This window comes from Anas platyrhynchos, chromosome 6 (assembly GCF_047663525.1).
Source record: "Anas platyrhynchos isolate ZD024472 breed Pekin duck chromosome 6, IASCAAS_PekinDuck_T2T, whole genome shotgun sequence".
Classification (NCBI taxonomy): Eukaryota; Metazoa; Chordata; class Aves; order Anseriformes; family Anatidae; genus Anas; species Anas platyrhynchos.
The window spans coordinates 27,335,640-27,355,906 of record NC_092592.1 but is presented as its reverse complement, the minus strand read 5'-3'; the positions used below and the strand labels follow the sequence as shown (position 1 = coordinate 27,355,906).

General features: G+C 45.9%; 1 protein-coding gene and 1 long non-coding RNA gene across 2 annotated transcripts in view; both read right to left on the bottom strand.

Annotated features, from left to right (window-relative positions):
* Positions 1-20,267, bottom strand: part of FBXW4 (F-box and WD repeat domain containing 4) — a 56,815-nt gene that overhangs the window by 36,073 nt on the left and 475 nt on the right. The window contains exons 2-5 of the mRNA XM_027459840.3: positions 9,866-9,961; positions 6,938-7,123; positions 5,635-5,767; positions 3,064-3,158 (exon numbers count right to left, since the gene is read on the bottom strand). Of these exons, the coding sequence (XP_027315641.2) occupies positions 3,064-3,158; positions 5,635-5,767; positions 6,938-7,123; positions 9,866-9,961 (510 nt within the window). The remainder of the gene's footprint in view (positions 1-3,063; positions 3,159-5,634; positions 5,768-6,937; positions 7,124-9,865; positions 9,962-20,267) is intronic.
* On the bottom strand, positions 10,840-19,919 carry LOC140002745 (uncharacterized). The gene is made up of 2 exons (XR_011810089.1): positions 14,341-19,919; positions 10,840-13,133 (listed from the first exon to the last, which is right to left on the bottom strand). It is a non-coding gene; the product is annotated as an uncharacterized lncRNA (long non-coding RNA).

The window sequence follows — 20,267 nt, the reverse complement described above, 5'->3', positions numbered from 1 at the left end:
GCAGTAAGCACTACTAAATGAAAGTTTAACATCTGCATGACGCAGAGTTCAAAAGGCAAATGAACTCGGGGGGAAGGGGATTACAAGCAGCTAAGAAACGTAGTCGAGTGCACGCAGCCTCTCTGTAAGGACAGTGTTTTACTCATCCATGCAGAAGGACAGCGCTGGACACCAATTAGTGGGCAGAGCAAGGTGAGGCACCCTGGTTTATGGGTGCTCTAAGACTCTTCTCTAGCCCCTGACCTGTGATGTGACACCTGCTGTCCCAGGTGCACCGACCAGCACCGCTATTCAGAAGACTTGCTGAAAACCCATACAGTGCTCTCCCTGTCCCCACGACCCTGCAGAACATTGTTAGGGAGCCCCAAGGCAATAAGACCCCAATAATATATCTTGGTGTGAAGGCACTTCCACGACTGAAAGGTAACACAAAAGACTAACCACAGTTCTCCCCACGTTGTAGGAAGAAACGATCTGGTATTCCTGGTTCCTTTTTACTACCTTTCACCCTACCTGGTTTTCCTTAATGGCATCATTCTGCTTGCAGACCCTGCCAGCATCCAGCCCAGCATCACGAGACAAAGAGCAAGAAAGCCTCCTCCATAGCTCAGCACATCTGTGAGAGGATTTCTGTACAGCCACATGGAAACTGGGGATGACTCTAAGCAGAACGCTAAAGCCTGAGGAGCTGCACTTGGAGACTACTAAAGAAGCTTCAGTGACAGACAGAAAGATCTCTGAAACAGAAGAAGAAAAGTTTCACTGCTGTCTATTAACAGCTGAGGTTCAGTAAGAATCCAGCCCTGACTGCTTTAGAGAGCCTTAGTTTTGGCAAACCTCCAGGTCGGGAAACTTCAGCCTCTCCAAAGCAATTCCTAATGGCTAGAGCTAGAGAAGCTCTCCCTGCTCCTACCCCACCATGCACAACTGCTTTGAGCTGTTCCAGAAGTCTGTCTGTACACAGCAGAGAGAGCTGGTGGACTCTCAGCAACGATGGGCCAAAATACTTGTGGTTGGAGCCTGATTGTACAGCAGCTCTACACCATAACCATCCATTCTTATGGAGGAGATCCCAGTTTACAGCAGCAAGGGAGGAGGCAGAACTGGGAGGGTATGTTGAGTGGTTAGGAGGAAGTGCAGGTTACAGGCCACGTTCAGCCTCACTGAGGAACAAACGCATCCAAGCGCTGGCCAGAAGGATGGGGACTGCTAGGGAGGAAAAGCTTCACACACAAGTGCATAGGGAATGCCTGTGGGTGAAATATGGGCTCCTGCAAATAAAACAGAAACCACAGAGCTCCCCAAAGCAGACCTTGCTAGAAACAAGATATTATCTTCTTGATACTCACCCTCATTAGACAGCAAGCAATAAAACCTATTAGTGAAAAATTCATCTCCCCTGCCCCTTGCCCTGGCCCTCCCCCACCACATGCCCTCCTGCTCTGATCCTCTCTCTCTTCTAGGATGGCTGCGATTTGTTCTGAGAAGCGACAGGTTTATAGGTTAGCCGACACCTTCTCTCTGTGGAATTTTAATTAACTTCTCCCATCGTCAATATGTTAAGGAGCAGGGTTCCCATTATACGAGGTCAGCAGCGTGTTTCAGGCCCTGCTATATCAGCCGTCAAATTGAAGAATTAATGACGTGGCTAATTGGCTCTAATTCTCCACCCCCCTCCCCAAAATATGGAGGGGCAAGATGGGGGGGGGGGGAGAAGGAATAGGGCAGGCTGGTGGGGGAGGCTGGTACAGTCCACAGTCTCATAAAAAGAGTGCACAATTTAAGCCGACTTGTTCATGGGGTAGCTGTTCTACCACCCCTCATTTATCACCCTGCAGGGAGGAAAGGGGGGAGTGGGGAGACAGTGGGTAAATATTGTGACAAAGAGCGTGCACAAGCGTGCACGCCAGGGAGAGGAACGCTGTCCTGACAAGAGGCCACCTCCGTAGGTCATCACTTAGGAGTAGGAAGCAGCATGCCACTAGGCTCTAACCAGCCGTGGTGCTAGAGCCAGAGCCTGTCTGCTAGAAAAGGGGCCTTAACAGCACAGAAGACTGCAAAGGGTTTCTATCTAACATCATACAGCAGCATTAATGCACGTGGCACTTCTTCAAAAACACTATCTGTGCCAAACGTTTGGAACAATAGGACAAGGGAATGGCAAAATCACGGCAGGCCCAGAGGGTCACTTCCTTGATAATGCCACTAGCTCCGCACCACTAAGTTTCTGCTGCCTGGAAAACAAGCTCAGACATCTACTGAGGACAGCAGTTTGGGGAAATACTTGGGTATTGCACAAGCCTAAAATTCACTTGTTGAAGACATCACATGGACAGCAAAACCAGCTCTTCTTTCCTCTTCCCCTCAGGAAAGCTAAATAAGAATCTCTCTTGCATGTAGAAGAACAGCTTAATAATGCAAAGAGACAGAGCACTGCTGGCCAGCATAAGATTTTAACTGCAAGAGTTTAAATTGCTCAGATTTTCACTTCTTCAAGAAGAGGATCAGTTTGAAAAACACCTTGGAAGACACTGGTATTTTGCCCTTACCTTCCATGCTGAAGTTGTAGCATTACATCTGCATTAGAAGCATAGAGCTACAGGTGATAGAGGTTGGAAAATCTTGTCCATGAATTCTGCTTCTACCTTCCTCTGTTTAGCATGCCAAATTTACCCTGAAAACTGAGCGCTAACCACTGCACACAGCTCCAAGCAAGCTTGCCAAGCCAAAAAAGTAAGGATCTTTTTGCTTGGCATCTCTTCTGCCACAGAATGAAAATACAAGTTGGCATCTCTTCAGTAGAGAAAACCTCAAGAGGATCTGGCTCACTGCTTCTAACTAGGAAGGCAGAGCAAGTCAGAAAGTTTGCTCTGCCAGTAAGACTGAACAGGTCTCACCTGAGACAGTAACAGAAATGCAGGGCTATTTTCACAGCCTCTTATGAAGGGACCACTCTGTTGTGCAGGGGCACAAAAAAAACAAGTCTTTTGGGGACACACATCCTATCCAACTCCTTTACTTCTTCTTTCTGTTGGAAATTGGGAATAAAGAGAGCTCATTTACCTTAATAATGGGCTGATAGCAATGGACCACACTCGATCCTCTGTCTGCACTGTATGTAGACACTGCCCAACTCTGCCCGCGGACAGGGACCAAACCTAAAGAGAGAGATGCACATTATGCCACGTCACCCAGAAGGCAAAGAAGATAGAATGCACACTGCTAATGCTGTGCTGCAAGAGCTCCCCAAACTGCCTTGCTCACTTTCCCTGATATCCTTTCCCTGTATTCCCATTACTTATTTCTGAGGAGAGCCTTTCCATTACTAGCAAAACAAGCACTCAGTTACACGATGACTCAGCTTATGAGTATGACCTTCCATCCCACTTCACCACGGGGAACAGAGAAAGCACCCCCATCACCACGCGCTTTCTAGGGCAGCACTCAGCACAGGCATTTCTCGTCTTCTGGAGTTAAATAAACAAGAAGTGAGATTTGATCAGATCTCTGCTGCTCTCTTGAACAGTGCAGGAAGACTTTGTACCATCCCTAGAAATATTTCCATTCCTATTTTCTATAAAATTAGTTGTTCACTACCCTGTAAAATAGCTCTGTGTAAAGCCACCCCCTTTGGAGCAAGCTTCTTAAGTGTACCCCAGGCTATTCAGTGCCCCCCTTGCTCACTGACAAGACAATGTAAGAGAAATCTCTTCCCTCCCCCACCAGTGCACACGTGCACATCCCCACCCACCAGTTCACCTTCCCCACTACCTTTGTTTCTGGGTCCTTATAAAGTCCCCCAGCTTCTTGCTGGGGCCTCTGCTTGCGTTCCTCACTTTCCCCACCTTGCCCTCATTCCTGGCTCAGAGAACTTGAGCCCCCCAGTTCTGTGTAACCGACCCACAATGTTTCACTTCAGGACTTCAAAGCTGGGAGTGCCCTATTTGTTTGTTTGTTGATAATGCCCAGGATTGCAGGCTATTCTTGTCAGCGGGGAATTTAGCACCTAGTGTCAGCAAAAGCAGCAGAAAAGCTTAACTCTTTTAAGGCATCCCTATCTCCTACAGGTTAAAAATATTGCTCAGAGCACACTATCTGGTGCCTATCACACAGGAATGTACATTAGCAGCTCTTCAGGGCTTAGTCCTAATCAACACTCAGCAGAGCCCTCAATAGCTTAGACATTTAGAGCCCCTTTAAAAGGCTGGTAGGGATTCCCTTCCACCCTCCAAGAGTCTCATTCATGCAAACAAGGCAGCCTACAAAAGAGATAGTAAAAAATAAACGGTGAACATCCTTAGAGCCTATGCTGCAGGGAGCACTGGGTGGGCAAGATCTCACACTAGCTCCAAGAAAAACAGACTTAAATTCCCCCCTGGCCTTCAGGAATTTGTTCTCAAGGTCAGGGGAGGTCTTTCCTCTGGCTGCCAGGGAAGAAGCTCCAGAAAACAGAGAGGAGCAGCCCTGCTTAAATGTCAGAAAAAGCAGTATCAACACCTTGTTCCCGGGAGGTAAGCAGCATCTTAAAATAGTGCCTTCTGCATCTGAACACCAGTTTCCTTGTGGGTGATTTTACCCAGGAGTACGCTCATACAGAGGGACCAACCAGAATAGACAGGGTAGAGTTGCTCAGCAGCCTTGTCAGACGGTTACCCATTAACACACACTTCCTATAAAACCTGGAAAGAGACATTTAGGTCTTCTTTCGGCCCACCTTCTCCTCTCGTCAAACAGGAATTGCCTTTTTTCCTTTTACCTCCATTAATGCTCTAAGATTTGTACTGAGGACCAAGAGTATCCAGCATCCTACCCTGAGCAAAAGCAAAAACTTTCAACATTCAGCAACCACTACTAACAATAACAAGTGCTTGTGAAGATGCTACAGGTACTGCATCATGCTAGCAGGACACAGGTGAAATCACTATGTGGAGTTTCCTAAACCACTGAAACAGAATTTGTTACAGCTCAGGAGAACAACTCTCCAGGTCTGTGCAGGAACACATCACTGTCAACCAGATCCAGGAAAAAAAAAACAACAAGGTCCTGTCTCAAAAAGAAACAGCCAGCAATTATGTGACAGGATTCAGTGATAATAACTGTAAGGGAGAAATGGGAGCTTGTTATATTTATAGCCTAATTTCACTCCCAATTTGCAAAACAAGAACCATAAAAAATAAAAAATATAAATCAACTACAATCCCATGGGGCTGGAAAAGACATCATGCTATCCTTTAAAGAGATCGAATATACAACAGAGAGCATGTGAAGCAGCACTGCATCACAAAGCAAGGATGTGCTTGAGATACATACAGCAAATTTCAGACTAACTGGCAAGGATTTCCACTATAGTGTTAGACAAACATACAATGAAAGAAGCAAAACATCAGCTGCCTTCTTTTGTACTTCCTAGTTTAATCTAGCAGCTGATATCCTGACAAATCTCTTTCTTAAAAACTTGGCACAGCAAGCACCTTTGCAAAGGCATAAGCCTATGCCAAGATACCCAGCACTCCTTCTGCACACACGCAAGCCAGGGCTTTCCTGAGAGCTTTGCCGACACAAACTTTTGTAGCACAAGACCTCTGAGGTCACAACTACAGCAGCACCTGCAGCTGCTGGAACATCACTGCTCACCTTCGCTGTTCTGTCCCGGGAGCCACTGACAATGAGGCCACCTTGGAAGTCCACACAGTTCACCTCTTGTTCATGAGCAGAGAACTTGACACTGTAGGAGCCGTGGATCTTGTGAAGGACAATATTTCCATCCCTGAAAAACAAATCCCCAAGCAGGGAGTGTATCAGCTGCATCTCTCCTTTGGCTAGTCACACACCTTCCATTCCTGCTTGGCAGTGCCACTGAAAGACCAGGACTGATCTCTCATGGGAGCTGAAATTCAAACAGCATTATTAACCCTCCACTCCTCACACATCACCTGTTCTCTCAAAATCCCATCTGGATCCCACATCTGGCCATTCAAAGCCTGATCTGCTGCACATGACAAATTTCCTGGCTAACTTTCCACCCACCACTTTGTGTTAAACTGCAGAAACTAGCAGAGCAGCCATTCCTCCTTCTCCTGCTTTCAGCTTGCCAGAATCCTGGCTGGACGCTAAACGGACAGAGTAAGGGAGTAAGTGTCATGTTAGAGCCTCAGCTTTTCATTCTTTTCAGAGCAGTTACACAGGGTTTTGCATTTTGAATTAACTACAAAGACACTTAGACTTCTTTTTAGCCAATACAGTTGCTGGAATTTTAAATGCATGCCTTCATTTTCACCTGAATTTTGGGCTACAGTTCACAGGGGAGAGTGTCAAGGCATCCAGGGCAGACAGCCATGCTTGCATCCCTCAATTCTGTGCTGAAGTGCTGAGTATATTAATAGCTAAAACTTTATATATAACAGTTCTGTCATTTGCTGTAATTGAAAAAGGCCAGCCAAATGCAAAATTAATTGGAGAAGTGTGCGTGTGCCGGAATACTTGGCAGTTTTCCCCCTCTCCACAATTATATCAGTAGGTCTAATAAGGATACACTTGTCTCTAGAAAGCTTTATGCAGAACTGCAGTCTCAGTTAACCAACAGCTCTGGGTATTAGAACACAGCCTAGCTACCCTGACTGTAACAGGGAAATAAATTAACCTTGCAGATCAGTCAGGATTGCATGACTCGACACACAGTCCTGATTTGACAATCCTGTGGACATCTGCACAAGTTCAAAAGAGAGAAGGACAGTTCAGAGGTCAACAGCATGAAACTCAGCTCTTCAGCTTTTTCAGGAGGGAACCACATCCTAAGAGAGAAAGCAAGGGCTGAATACAGCCAAACATAAGGACATCGTGTAGCAAGATTAACCCGTCTGCTCTGGGTTGGAGTTACACAAAACCTTTCCAGCTTCACTACCAGGCTCCTTGGGCTCCCTTCATTCACCCAACTTACCCTCCTCCACTGACAATGTGGGAGTTGACAAGTACAAAGCGACATACGTCCTCCTGGTGGCCAGAGAAGATAGCTTGAGGGTGACGCTGCAAACCTGTGCCATCTGGACAGAGTTGGTAGGCCTGGATGTTCTCGGCTTGAGACAGGTAGAGATACTCGCCATCCAACTCCATCCAGGGCATCAAACTGCAAACAGAGAGCAGGTTGGGGTCAGTGGGTGGGTGGGAGAGGAAAACAAAAAAATACAAACACACACACACAAACAAAAAAAGAAAAAAAAAGAAAAAGATTTTATACATAAACAAATTAAAGAAAACTGTAAATTTGGAGCTGCTGGTCACATACAAAAAGCAGGAGTTAATATAGCACAGCTAAGAAGTGGAGTTTCTTTAGCAACATATAAAGCAAATCACATTGCTGTCATTTTTCTAACCAAGAGCTGAGGAAAATGAAGCACGGAATCTCTGAAAGAGAAGATGCCCAAGAGCCTAGTGAATTTAGATAGGAAATACTTAAGGCTCCCTGACCCCTCTTCACAAGCCCTGCACTTTTTAAGAAACCAGACTATCAGGCATTTGTGAGCTATGTCAAGCATTTCTAACAGCCTTCAATCTGAGGCTCTCAGTGCAAACGGTCCTAGCTGTCCTCATTATTTGCTGATGCCCAGCAAACAACACAAAGCTGCCACTGTCCCACATGCATCAGAGCAGAGGAACAGATCACATCTAGTAACACATATCTTCCTGCAAAGTCCTGCATCTCCTACACACGCTGTACACTATTATGCAAAGCAGCAGGCTAAGCCTGAGGGTATCCAACAATTCTGTGCTCTTCATATAGACGTATTTTTCCACTCTCACACCTCTTCCACCCCTGAGTTAGAAGTAATGGCAGAGCAACCTCTCTTGATTTCTGATGCCCATCTTTTGGATGAGTCCCTACACCCCTTCTGCCCCTTACTATTTATGGGATGGTGGCAATTCCCTGCAGAGGAGTTCCAAGCACAAGAGCAGTGAACTGCTAACGGAGCTGTTCCAAAGTATTTTGAAGATTGAAGTTAAAAGTGGAAAATAAGCTTCACTTACTGGGAGATCAAGAGAGAGAAGATATTCAAGCAGTATCTGAATCAAGTCTGTTATCACAACACATTTATTTATTCCTGAAACAAAACCAAAATACAGAAAACAAAATAGGCTGCGATGCACGCTTAGGCAGTGAGCTGTTTGTTCAAGATCTTGCTTTGTGTAGCCTCCAGAGAATCAAAAAACTGACCTTCTAGATACAAGGCCAGATACAAAGAGATATGAGGCTCATGTCCTATGGGGCACAGATGTGTGAAATTGTCCCTGCTCTGCACAGTCATTGCTGAGTGCACCCATGAAAACATTGAGCAAAACCAGAGCCTTTCCACAGAACATCCTTTCAGTTCTCAAACTATTCAGACTCCCTGTTTTGAAAGCATCAAAACCTGACTCTTTTTTTGCAGATCATTCATCCTCAGTGGTCATGATTTTCTGTGTCAGCAGAGGCAGTGCACACAGCAGCACCTCATGTCATCACAATAAAGGACTAAAAGCAAGCAAGAGGATGTGGTAGCTTACTAGATAGAAAGTTCCTGCTTGCCTTGCGTTCATTTCCAATAAGAAGCTTTCAGTCACTGGGACAGAGCAGTTGAGCAAAGGTTATACCTTTCATTTGGGATTTGGTCATATGCATGGAAAAAATAAGAGGCATCTTTAGAGCAGCAGCTTTGGTTTGAGGCAGGCTTTGATTTCCTCTTCCTTCCTCCACTCCCACACAGTCCTCTAAAGCCAAGTGAATATCCAGCTTCCCCAGACTACAGCCAGTTTCTGTGTCTCTTCCTGTTGCAGTTTAGCTTTTTACCTTTTTCTATGTTTTTTTCATAAGGACAAGTAACAAATTTGAAAGCGGGATAAATGAAAATTAGAGGATGCAGTTTGGATGGTGGCCTCATTAAAACAGACCTTGCATTTTCATTTGGGAAGCTGGTTTAGTAATGATCTCTAACAACCACAGAGCCTGTCTTCACAGATGGTCACAGGCACTTCAAAGGCAGGTATACAACCTGCACCAAGAACCACTTCGCTCATTACAGCTGTTCCCAGGACTTCAGACAAGCAGTGGCACATTATTCACCACTTCAATCTAGGCAGCAGAAAAAAGGCATGAAAGCTCAGTAGCAGGTCCCTGCTCTTCAGCAGCTAACAAACCATAGTTGTTCTCATTTTTCCTTCTGTCTGGTGATGTGAAAGCTAAAAATTTAGATGTGCTGTTCAGACGAGAGACATACCTTGTGCTTTGCTTTGAAAGGTGAGTAGGTCTGCAAGAAAGAATTTAACGCCACCCTCCTCTCATTGATGTCAAATATATACTTTGGTAGTGAAGGAGGGAAGCATAAGGTAGAAGAAAGAAGCAGCATAAGGTAGAAGAATGGCAGTTAGCATTTTAGATTTGTACACCCAAATCAAGGGTCAGGATAAAGCATGGGAGACAAAACAAGCATTTTGAGGAGATGCCTAGGTCCAAATCTGGGATCAAGTAGGGTCATGGTGTGAACAGGACAGAAAACTGCTTATGGTATAGAGCAATAGATAAGCACATAATAGTCTGGAGTCTGAAGTAAAGGTTACTAAATCCAACCAGATCTGCACAGATCAGAACAATGCCAAATTCAGGCTCTTACTGAGAGAGGAACTCTTGACTGGCAGAGCAAATCCCTAGGGCAAGGCAGCAACTCCAGTTACCCCACATCCAGCTAGCCAGCAACATCCAAAACAGGCCAGACATCGCTTGTAAAACCCCCATGGATCAGAAGGAGCATAAAACATCCCATTTCTGAGCACAGAAGCAAACCCAAGGCCCCTTGGCAGCTGACAGAACTCAGGAGAAGAGGAAGGAGCCACTTGCTTTCGTTTCCATTTCAGGACCGTCTCCCTCCGGCAGCGTCCATGCCTCCAGTTGCGAGAGACCTTCACCCTCTCCTTCACTGGGATGCCAGCCGCTCTGCAGACAAAGGGAGAGAGAGGAGATTAGCAACCACGACTGATGCTACACGGAGAACAAATGCAACCAAGCCAGGTTACGGGTACATTCCCGCTCTGACTCCAAAAATGATGATTCGGCAAACATTGATGGTGCCAGGGCTCACTGTAGCTTGTGGGAGCTGACAAGAAAGGAGCCCTGAGCAGAGTGGGTATTCATCGACAAATCCAGCCATGCCTGATGACCTCTGTTGTACAAGCATCAGATCTGATCACAGGTACACAGGCAGCAGCACAGGTTCAAGCACAACATAATCAAGACAACACACAAAGAAATTTCCAGAGCAGCCAAAGAAACAAGACACCTCTTTTCTTCCAGACACTAAAAAAAGCCAGTTAGGTGAGGGGCAACAACACACAAGAACAGATGGAGGAAACACCAGTCAGGAGAACACTGAAACCAGAAGCCAGAAGAGTAGTAAAGAAACTGCTCCCGATCCTCACTTGCCTGACAATCACATAACCAGATAGAGTAATTAGAAATCAAGGTAGGTTCAGACTACAAATACAATTTGGTTATCTGTATAACCTGCCAACACACACACGCCCCAATTAAGATGGACCAGCTTTTGCAGCTCACCAAAGGACTAAGAACTCCACTGCAACGCTGGAAGTTCTCTACTTCTAGCTAAAGGAGAGCCTGTAGCTCACACCCAGTCACTGGGGTACAAATCAAAGTCACTGGGACAAGCCAAGATCAACAGAGCTCAAAAAGTGACAAAAGGTACGTACCACAGGGACCTGCGATCCTGGTCCCTTTAGTGTCTACTCGAATTTACCCAGTTCAAGCAGCTGTTCAACATCTGTTTTCTTTCATGATCCAGAGTTGATTAAAGATTAAAAAAAAAGAAAGAAAAAAGGCAGCTTTACAGCTTTAATACCTACCTTTCTCATATCATACACTTAATTATTTAATATCCTGGGTGGAGCTGCTTAGGTAGAAAGGACCAGAAAAGTATAAACAAGAAACTCTCAAAGTTATCCTCTGCAACTTGGTGTTGTGAACCACTTAGTAGAGTACAAGAGTTGTTTCCCTTTTCGTGTACTTCCCAACTGCAAATGTTCCCCACAAGGGAAGAAAGGAAGATCCCCAGATCGCTGATAGATGGGGACTGGTGCCCAGCCAGGACCAGTTCCCTTCTCCCATCACCACCATGCCCCCAAAGCACTTCCCAAAAGTCAGATTTTTGGGTCCTGTCATTTTTAACACAAAGAGTAGCTCCCTGTAAATAAACATCTCCTGTGGTTGTTAATGGGTGTAGGAATCTCTAACCTGGCCCTGGGGCCTGGCCAGAGTCTCATTTTCCCAGCCTTCCTTCCATAGCCTCAGGCTTTTTTTTTTTTTTTCTATTCACCCTTCCCTCCCCTTTTCTATGCTTTCCGGCACTTAGTCACCATTATAATTTGACTGCATTCCTGGGCATGTGACCCATTTTAAACAAAAACAGAAACCACACACAGAAAAGCTTTCCGTCCCCTAGAAACCTGCGCAACTCGAAGTTTATCATCAGTAGCGCCACACCAAATAAAAGTGAATTTAGGAAGCAACAGGCTCTTTATTTCTCCTAACCCTTTAAAAACTAACAATAAATTTAAATCTCTGGAGCTAGCCTAGGCTGCAAGAAGAGGAATTACGTTTAAAGAGAGCACTTGCAGGAGCCTGTGGAGCCAGATAGCGTCTGAGATGAGGAATGCACAGCACTGAAAAGTCAGGTCGGGTCCAGCAGCCTCCTCATGGCTTATTACTCTCCCAGACAGAGTTCAGGCTCTCCGCCTACATCCAATTCCATTCATTTCTCCAAAACTCCTCTCCCCACGCTCAGCCCCCAGTTAAGTTCTCCCCGCGTACAGATTTTAAGTCACCAACTTGCACGGTGATGGAAAACGCACTCATGCCACAACCCCCCCCCCAACACGTACCAGTCCAAACAGATATCCTGAGCTCAGCACACAAACCTTACTGAGACTAGATGCAATTTCCATGGCTCCAAAAAAAGGTGAATCCAAGGTCAAAAATGAAGCTTTCATCTTATAAAGTCGACCACTTTCATAATTGGGGCCCAACTAGAAAAGTGGCCCTACTAGGGGGTCTACTACCTACCAGGTATCTGGAGCTCAATGCACAAACACTTGCTGGTTTTTAGGGCAGGGGGGTGTTTGTTTTACTGTTAGTAGACATAAAATTCATCCAGCCTGCCTCCTCCACCTAACAATTCTGGGTCCAGATAATTTAAACTTGCCTTAGAAGCATCCACCCTTTATTTTACAGAAATTCCACTTATTCAAAACAGAAGCAAGAGATGGGATGGGACATAAGGAGGCCATGAGAAGGGGGATGCAGAAGTTGGACTGATTCCTTTGCCAACCCCACAGCAGCAGAGAATGACCTGCAAAGATTTTCAGTGTTGGTCAGAGGCATTTTATCCCTTATACCCAGACGGAAGTTAAATCAAGGCCAGTGATGGAATCAAGTGCTGACATATAATTTGATTTGCTTCCTCAACAGCACTCTCCAGTTCAACTCCCAAAATACATCAGCGAGGGTGATGAGCAACATTGCAATGCCCTAGAGTAATTCTCAGATATTAGACAGATAAAAAAGGCATCACCATACAAACTTAATCGTTTGATTAAAAAAAAAAAAGATCCTTTTCTCCCCTATAAGACTGTTTTGCTTCAGTAATGGTCAACACACTTTCTATGCATGATGTAAATTGAAGAAATGTTCCGTGATGACCTGAAAAACATCATTAAGATTCATCATACATCTATCTACACTTGACTTAACTAAGTATCTCTCACATCAGCAACTGGATTCAAAGATTCAGCAGACTCACCCATCTCACAGAGATACATCCTATGGAAGATGCTGTGCAGGGACCGCTATCCACAGCCAATGAATAACTTGACCTTTATTAGCACGCAATCCAGCAAAACACTAAACCACGTGCTTAAAATTCACTACATGCTTAAGTTCCCTGTGAAATCAAGCTCTTGGCATTCAGGCTCTCGAAGAAACCACCCAGCAGTGAACTTCAAGACTGCAGGGGCTGATTCACTGAGGAAGGACCACTGTTTTCACCAGGAACAACACAGAGTTGCATCAGTACACAACTGGAGGACAGCCCAACACCCTACAAGGATGACAGGAAGCACACAATAGAACAACTGGTGAATGCTGTATGTGAAAATTCAGTGAAATTCAAGCAAAATGCTCTTAAAACCCATGCAAGGATCAGAGTCCATCATTTTACCACCTTTGCTAAGGGGTCACAATTATTAACAGCCTGTGAAGTTGCATGACACTATCTTTTTTTATTAGCTACTTAATCCAAAAAGCATTCTATCAGGATCCCAAACCATGTGGTGCAAAACAGGACCTGAGCTAACGCACGCTTCCAGTTGCATGCAATCCTGGTGGAGGTTCGCTTTGCAAAGCCTTTGCTTAACTAAGAAAGGGAAGCTGAACGTTTGTCACAGCCTGGGAGAATGTTCCAGGACAAAAGTCATCCCAAGCAACCCACTATAAAGGAATTTTCATTTCCCCCTTCCTACCTCACCCTCCCTTCCAAAAAGAGGTTAAAGTATTTCGCTCAAATTATGGATTTCCTCTCTTTCTTGGCAGAGTTACCAGAAGAAATTTAATATTCCACCTGGAGCCCACTTCCCAGCTGCTGAAGTGAGGGACTGGGACTATCCCCCCACAGCACCGCTGACCCAGGCGACCTCAGCCACCATGACAGTTGCTGGCCTGGCCTCCAAAAAAAGCAGCAGAAGAACGAATTACTCAGCCAGAGATTAAGCCCATCTCCTCCCAAAGCTTCACTTCCAGCATCATTGCCTTCAATGATCCCTTCCCCGTGCAAACTCCTTTGCCACTAGAAGGGGTATTCCTGCAATAGCAGGAGCTTCTGTTTTACTGCGTCCCGGGGAGATTCCTCCTGGCCGTCTACAATTTCAGCATGTGCCAAAACAGCGGTGCCTGCAACAACACAGACCGTGTTACAGAAGGTAACACCACCGTGTCATACCGTCTATTTTCCCAGCTGCATGGGGCATCCTAACCCGCCGAAGCGCTTTGCGTTTTGCTGCGCTTTAAGTGCCGAAAGAGCTCGTCTGGAAATGCAAGTCTGCAGAGACCCGCTGAGAGCGAATCTCTTCTGCGGACAAAATCTGCTGCCTGCATAAAAGCTGTCACCAGCCTGCCTCTAGCCTGCCTCGAAGGGTCATTCAGAGGAACAAATAGGTCACGGTGGCTAAGCCCGGCTTTCAACCTTGGCCCTGTGGCAGAGATGGCTAACCCAGGGACCAACTGCTCTTATTTGTGTAATCGGGACACACCTGTTGAGTGGCAGGGTCTCGGTGCATTTGCAAGTCACGGGCCACCAACAGACAGCCAAGAGGGAAAAGCTATTTATGTCAGGAGCTCCTGTTGCTGTCCTCAAGAAGTCGACCTGCTTGCAAAATAGCTCTTCCAGTGCAAGAATTCCACCTGAATTCCTTTAGCGCATGACCCTTCTTTAGCTTACCGCCAGGCTCAGTCTGTCTTCTGCGCTCTCCCCCTTCAAATGTGACACGGGTTCAAATAACTCCGAGGTGAAGAGAGATCTGCAGACTTCTCTCGCTGCTCCTTGCCTCCTCCGGTGCCTCTAAGCTTCCTCAGCCAGACCCTAGCAGGCAGTGCAGGTTTCCTGCCCCACCTCACAGGTCTTGTGAGCAATCCACCTGCATGAAAGAGCTGGAGACTTCTATTCAGACCCAGGAGAGCAGGTGAATTTCTGTACACACAGCAAAGACATGCTTCCAAAAACAAACAAACAAACAAACCCAACAACAGAAACATCATCACCAAGCCTGAGCCCTACAGCTCTGCCATCTGATACCACCTCCCTTATGACTATCCCCCGCCTTGGAATTTGGAACTTGGATAGAAACTCCACGCAGGATTTTGCATCTCTCAAGGAGCTATTTAGACTTTTTGGCTACATAAAAATAAAATAAAATAAATTAATAGCCCAGGAAGATGTGAACAAACCTGTAGCTGCTCATTAAATTTCATGTATATTCTGATCTGAAGGAGCAGAGTGTCAGGGTAAGATTCGGAAAGAGTGAACTACCACGTAGCTATTTCACTTATGCAGGTTACAGGAGTAATAAAACAGGCACAGCATACATTTCTTAAGTCCTGAACTAGACAAAATTCTTCTGCTGCTTTGAACTCACTTTTAAGGGAGGCAGGCCAGTACGAACTCTTACAAACAAATTTCCCATTCCTGGGTCAAGACGCTGTTTCAATATCGTGGAGCCATCGTGGCAGGCCTGAACTGCCCAGAACCATCAGTTTAAGGCAGAACACGAAGCTAACAGGAGTTTCTAAAACCCACTGACTTCTCCAGCGCAAAGCAATAGCTGTGTGCCCTCTTCCAGGCTTTTCCGTTATTGCAATGTCCTCCCCAGAGGATTCCCCTCTGCATCGTCTGCACCAGTTCACTGCCTCCTTCATTTCTGACTTAAAGTAATGAAACTTGGACAAAACACGTTTTAAAAGATGAAGGAAACTGAAGCAGCTTTACAAGCTGCTTCACACTCCCTCCCCTTCCAGCACCGAAGGCAGAGGTCTCCCATGATTGCTGCACTTTGCGTTTGGATTTGACTTGCATAGATTGGCCATTTCCTGCTCCTGCAGGTGTATATATTTTTCCAAGATCTGGAGAAAACACAGCTTTTATTAACTCACAGAAATGCTTGCACTAGTTCTTAAATACTTAGTGATGATAAATTCTCATGCATCTGTATTTCTGGACTGGAGAATATAGCGTGATCCTTGTAGGCAAGGCAGGGTGGGAGACAGGGAGAGAGAAAACATGCAGTGGAACATTTCTATATTTTGACAACAGCTATTAATACATCACAAAGAGGACGCCGTCAAGCTATTTAGGTTGCAACTTTTAACTTGCCCTCTAAAATTCCGTTGTAACAAAGAGGAAATAAGTTTAGCCCAGCTGCAACTTTATTCCCTTTGTCCACGCTTTAAATAAAGAACCACCTTGCGACGAGCCTCTCTGCCTCTCCGATTTCTCCAGTCCGAGGTGGTCCAGCGGGCAGGCTCTGGCTGCGGGCTCAAAGCACCCTCTTCTATTCCTGGCTCTGACACTGACCTGCTGCACCGAGGGCAGCCTGGTTCACATCTCGCTGCCTCCGCTTCTCAGCCCTTGTTTACCCTGCCTATTTGGGCAGCGAGCTCTTCAGGGCAGGGACTGCTCTTGCTGGGCCCGTACAACAGCTGGCAAAACAGACGCAGGCTGCCAGACACAACTGTAATATCACTATACTCACCAGAAACCCCGGAGGCTTTGTGCTTACTGCTCAGCTACAGCTTAGCTGCAAGAAGAATTATTAAGCCGTGTTTTTCTGTGATATGCTGCCATGCATTTTTGGAACAAAAATGCTCACCTTACGTCACGAAGAGGGGTCTCAGCTCTTGCTCGAGCGGTTCCTCCGACTGTGTGAAGCAAAACTGGTAGCGTGGGGACTATCTTTTTACCAACCCCATGACAAGGTCTTATTGCAGGACGGGTCTATACATAACGTGAACATGACAACACGTAACAAAAGGTAGCCTGACACAGATGCATGCAGGACAGGTGCCAAGAACCACAAATACCTAAAACCACTGTACGTTTCCAAACCAGCAACACAATATTCTATTAAGCATTTACTTACTCATGATTCAAAGAAGGAAAAGTGCATTTTGAACACCAAGAATGTGCTTAAGAACCTTTCCAAGTCAGGCCCTGCTAGCCCTAACAGACACGAACTCACACCAATGCAAACCTAGTGATTCCCCCTGCCAAGGAATGAAGTGGATGGAAACACAGCAAAGAAGAAAAAAGTTTGCTGTGTGCACAGCGCATGATCAAAATAATACCTTAAATATTTAGCTTACACACACAGCTCCTCGTTAGCGGAATCCGCCAAAAAGAGCAAATATGAGAGACTGTCAATGCTGTGGATATGCCTTTCTGCATAACAACTAGCACCTAGGATAAAGTTCCTATCTTGCTTTGACAACATCAGCCAATCAATTGAGCATTATTTAAGCATAAGTATGTTTCCTGAGATAAAAACAGCTGGCAGTTTTCAAAGGTGGATAGCAAGATGGAAAATAGATAACTTTAAAAGTTAAATCAAACTGTTTTAGGCACTACAATTTCTCTTTCCCATGCTCCTCTACAGTAAGGGTTTCGTAAGCAGTTTCTTAAAAATTTTCTCTGTTCCCTATTTTGGCTTGAGAAACTGTTATACGCAAGCCGACTGCACAAAACCAGTTGTTTCACATACAAGCTAAAGCCCCTTTCCCTCTGATCTTCTTGTTGCAATTATCTGAAGATATACCTAACAGAAACAACGTTTTAAAGAAATGGTGTCATTTTCAAGTTAATCACCCTTTTAAAAAATGGGCAAGTGGGGGAGGGGGGGGTAAGTTTCACAGCTATCTTACACTCCAGGCTCAAATTTATCTCTATTTAGCAAGCATTAACAGATGGCTTATCAAAAAACATTTAACAGCAGAAATGATCAAACTCGTTCTGAGATGTTGTTTTTTTTTTTTTATTTTAAACAGTAAATACTCCCCAGACTAGTTTTTAACTTATGCCAGCCTCCCAGGGACCATCAGTTTAAGATCTAATGTTAGAACCATGCATGTTATTTCATTAAGTACATTTACCATAAAACAGTTCCAGCCTTTGCTTTCTCAGTTGCAGACAGCATTGAACAAATACCTCTTGAAAGTAAAAAACATCTTCTACCTAATGCGGTGTGTTACCCAGACCGTGCAACAGAAGCTTCTGCTTTCAAGCAACTCATAGCCAGGCTTGACAAACTCAGGATTTATGCCGTATGATTAAGAAAGCAGTTATCAAGAAGGCCAGCTACCCATCACCTTCATTACCTTTCTATTTATCCAGTGATATTCTAGCTTAAACACCTACTCAGCTCAAATTTAACCTTCAAGGAGCAACCTACTGGTTTCTTACCTGGAATTGCTATCAGGAAGGAAGGCTGTGTGTCCAGCTTAGCCAGACCCCCTCCCTAGCTTGTACTGGTCAGTCGAATAAAATATAACCTCTCTCCTCAAATCTCATTCCTTCAGCTGCAAGAAGAACAATCTTGGAGATTGCTCTTGGTCTTGGAGACATGCATGAGGAGCAGTGGGTATGGAAGAGACATGGCTATTTAAACCCTCAAGCTGCCACACAGACTATTCAACTCTTTTCCAGCTAGGTACAAATTTTATAACTGTATAACAAACCAAGATTGTGTGAGAAGTTAAAAGTAATTAAAGGATTCTTCCTCTAGAATATCTCAAGGTTCCTATATGACTGACTTGTAGGGCCGCTTGGTGCATTACCTAAGATTGAACTCCCTAGGACCAGGGCAGTGCTGACCAATGCTAAAAGCAGCACGCTGTGCTAAAGTTGTTTAAAGAAAACTTGAAAATAGGATTCAGTGCAAAAGCACGTCCTAGAATTACTTAAAAAAAAGAAAAAAAAAAAGATCCTGTTCATAGCAAATCTAACAGCACTGAAATCCCTGAGAGCTTGTGACACTCAAGTACCCTTCCCTTCACTTAGACCCTCTGACCTAGCAAACCTTTTCTGTAGCTGTTTATAGAGCTGCATTCCTCTGCAGGGGAAGTGGTGGTCCTTACACATGCTGCACCTGCTCGGCTGTACACCTGATCCCTCCCGCAACCGAAACAGCATAGTATCACCTTATTCTTAATGAAAAATACAGAACTTCATTTCCTCGGGAGACAAAATCATATATCACAGCAGAGAGAGTCCAACGCACAGCCATTCTGTAGCCCTTATTCCTGCTTACTTCCTAGGGAACTGTGGTTCACTTTCCGAAGCCCAGTCCATGGCTGTAACGTCCACTGGCTACAGCTGCCATCCTCCAAAAATTGAGTGGGTTTAAGTCCTGGCCTGAAAACCCAACGCAGGGATTGTCAGCACCACCGAAGCTCTATTGCTGACAGCAGGGGCCATGGTTGTTTCTCCAAGTCTGTGTCACTGATGAGATAACACCATGAGACAGCAAAACAGGCCTCAAACATCCCTTCTGGTATGATTCACGTTAACAGCATTTAGGGCAACATTACTGTGTCACTGGATGACAAATAAGATGCTGGGGCTCTGAGCTGGCAGCTATAGGGAAACACAGGAAGCGATTCATAGACCCAAAGAACGTGAGCTTCCTCTCGGGATCCTCCAAGCAGCAAGGAAAACCCATGTTGTGTTTCTGTCTCTGAGTGGCATTTCGTATGCTAATAAAACTTAGGAGAGGACATACAGCCTTTGGATTCTTACTAAGGACTGCCAAGGCCAAAACCCTAAAACACTTCCATCTAGAAAGATGCTAGTGCCATGCACACTGAGGCCAACAGATCTCACACCTAATCTGAGGTGTCTTTTCTGAGGTGTCTTTGAGGCTTTGGTAGAATGACAAAATCATTCAGGTTGGAAAAGGGCTTCCAGATCATCTGCTCCAACCATCTACCAATGTCACCCACTGAGCCACGTCCAAGCTCTCCTTAAACACCCCCAGGGACGGTGACTCCACCACCTCCCTGGGCATCCTGGTCCAACGCCTGAGCACTTTTTCTGAGAAGAAACGTCTGCTAATTTCTAACCAAAACCTCCCTTGGTGTTTTGCCTCCCCTGGTAGTTGCAGGCAAGACCAGAGGTGCCACTCCGCAGCTGTGAGGGAGAGCAGCCACACAGCAGCTCCTTCAGTTTCTCCATGCTTCCACCTCCCCTGGCTTGAAGTGTCGTGCTTTGGAGGAGTTTGTGTCATGCTTTGGAGGAGTTTGGAGGACGGAACTCCTCAGGAGAGCATCTCCAGCCCCAACATCTGAGGGCTGCTCCCTCCTGGTCTGGCACTGAGGGGGGCTGGGGAAGCCCCCACCACTCTCTCCCGCTTTCTGGCTGGGCACTGAGAGCTTCTCCCCACTCTCCCCGACCCCGCTGGGCACAACCCGGGCCAGACCCCACACCTCAGAGCAGCCCCGGGCCCGCCACACGCGGTCCCTCCCCTCCCGGGGGCGGCCCCACGGCGGCCCCTCCGCCGCTGCCCTTCCCCTGCCCTCGCCGCCCCTCTCGGGCACGGAGCGACGACGGCGCAGCCGCGCTTCGAGAATAGCCCCCCCCCTTCCCTCCGCCCCCTGACGGCAGCGGGGAGCCCCCCTTAGCGACTACGCCAGG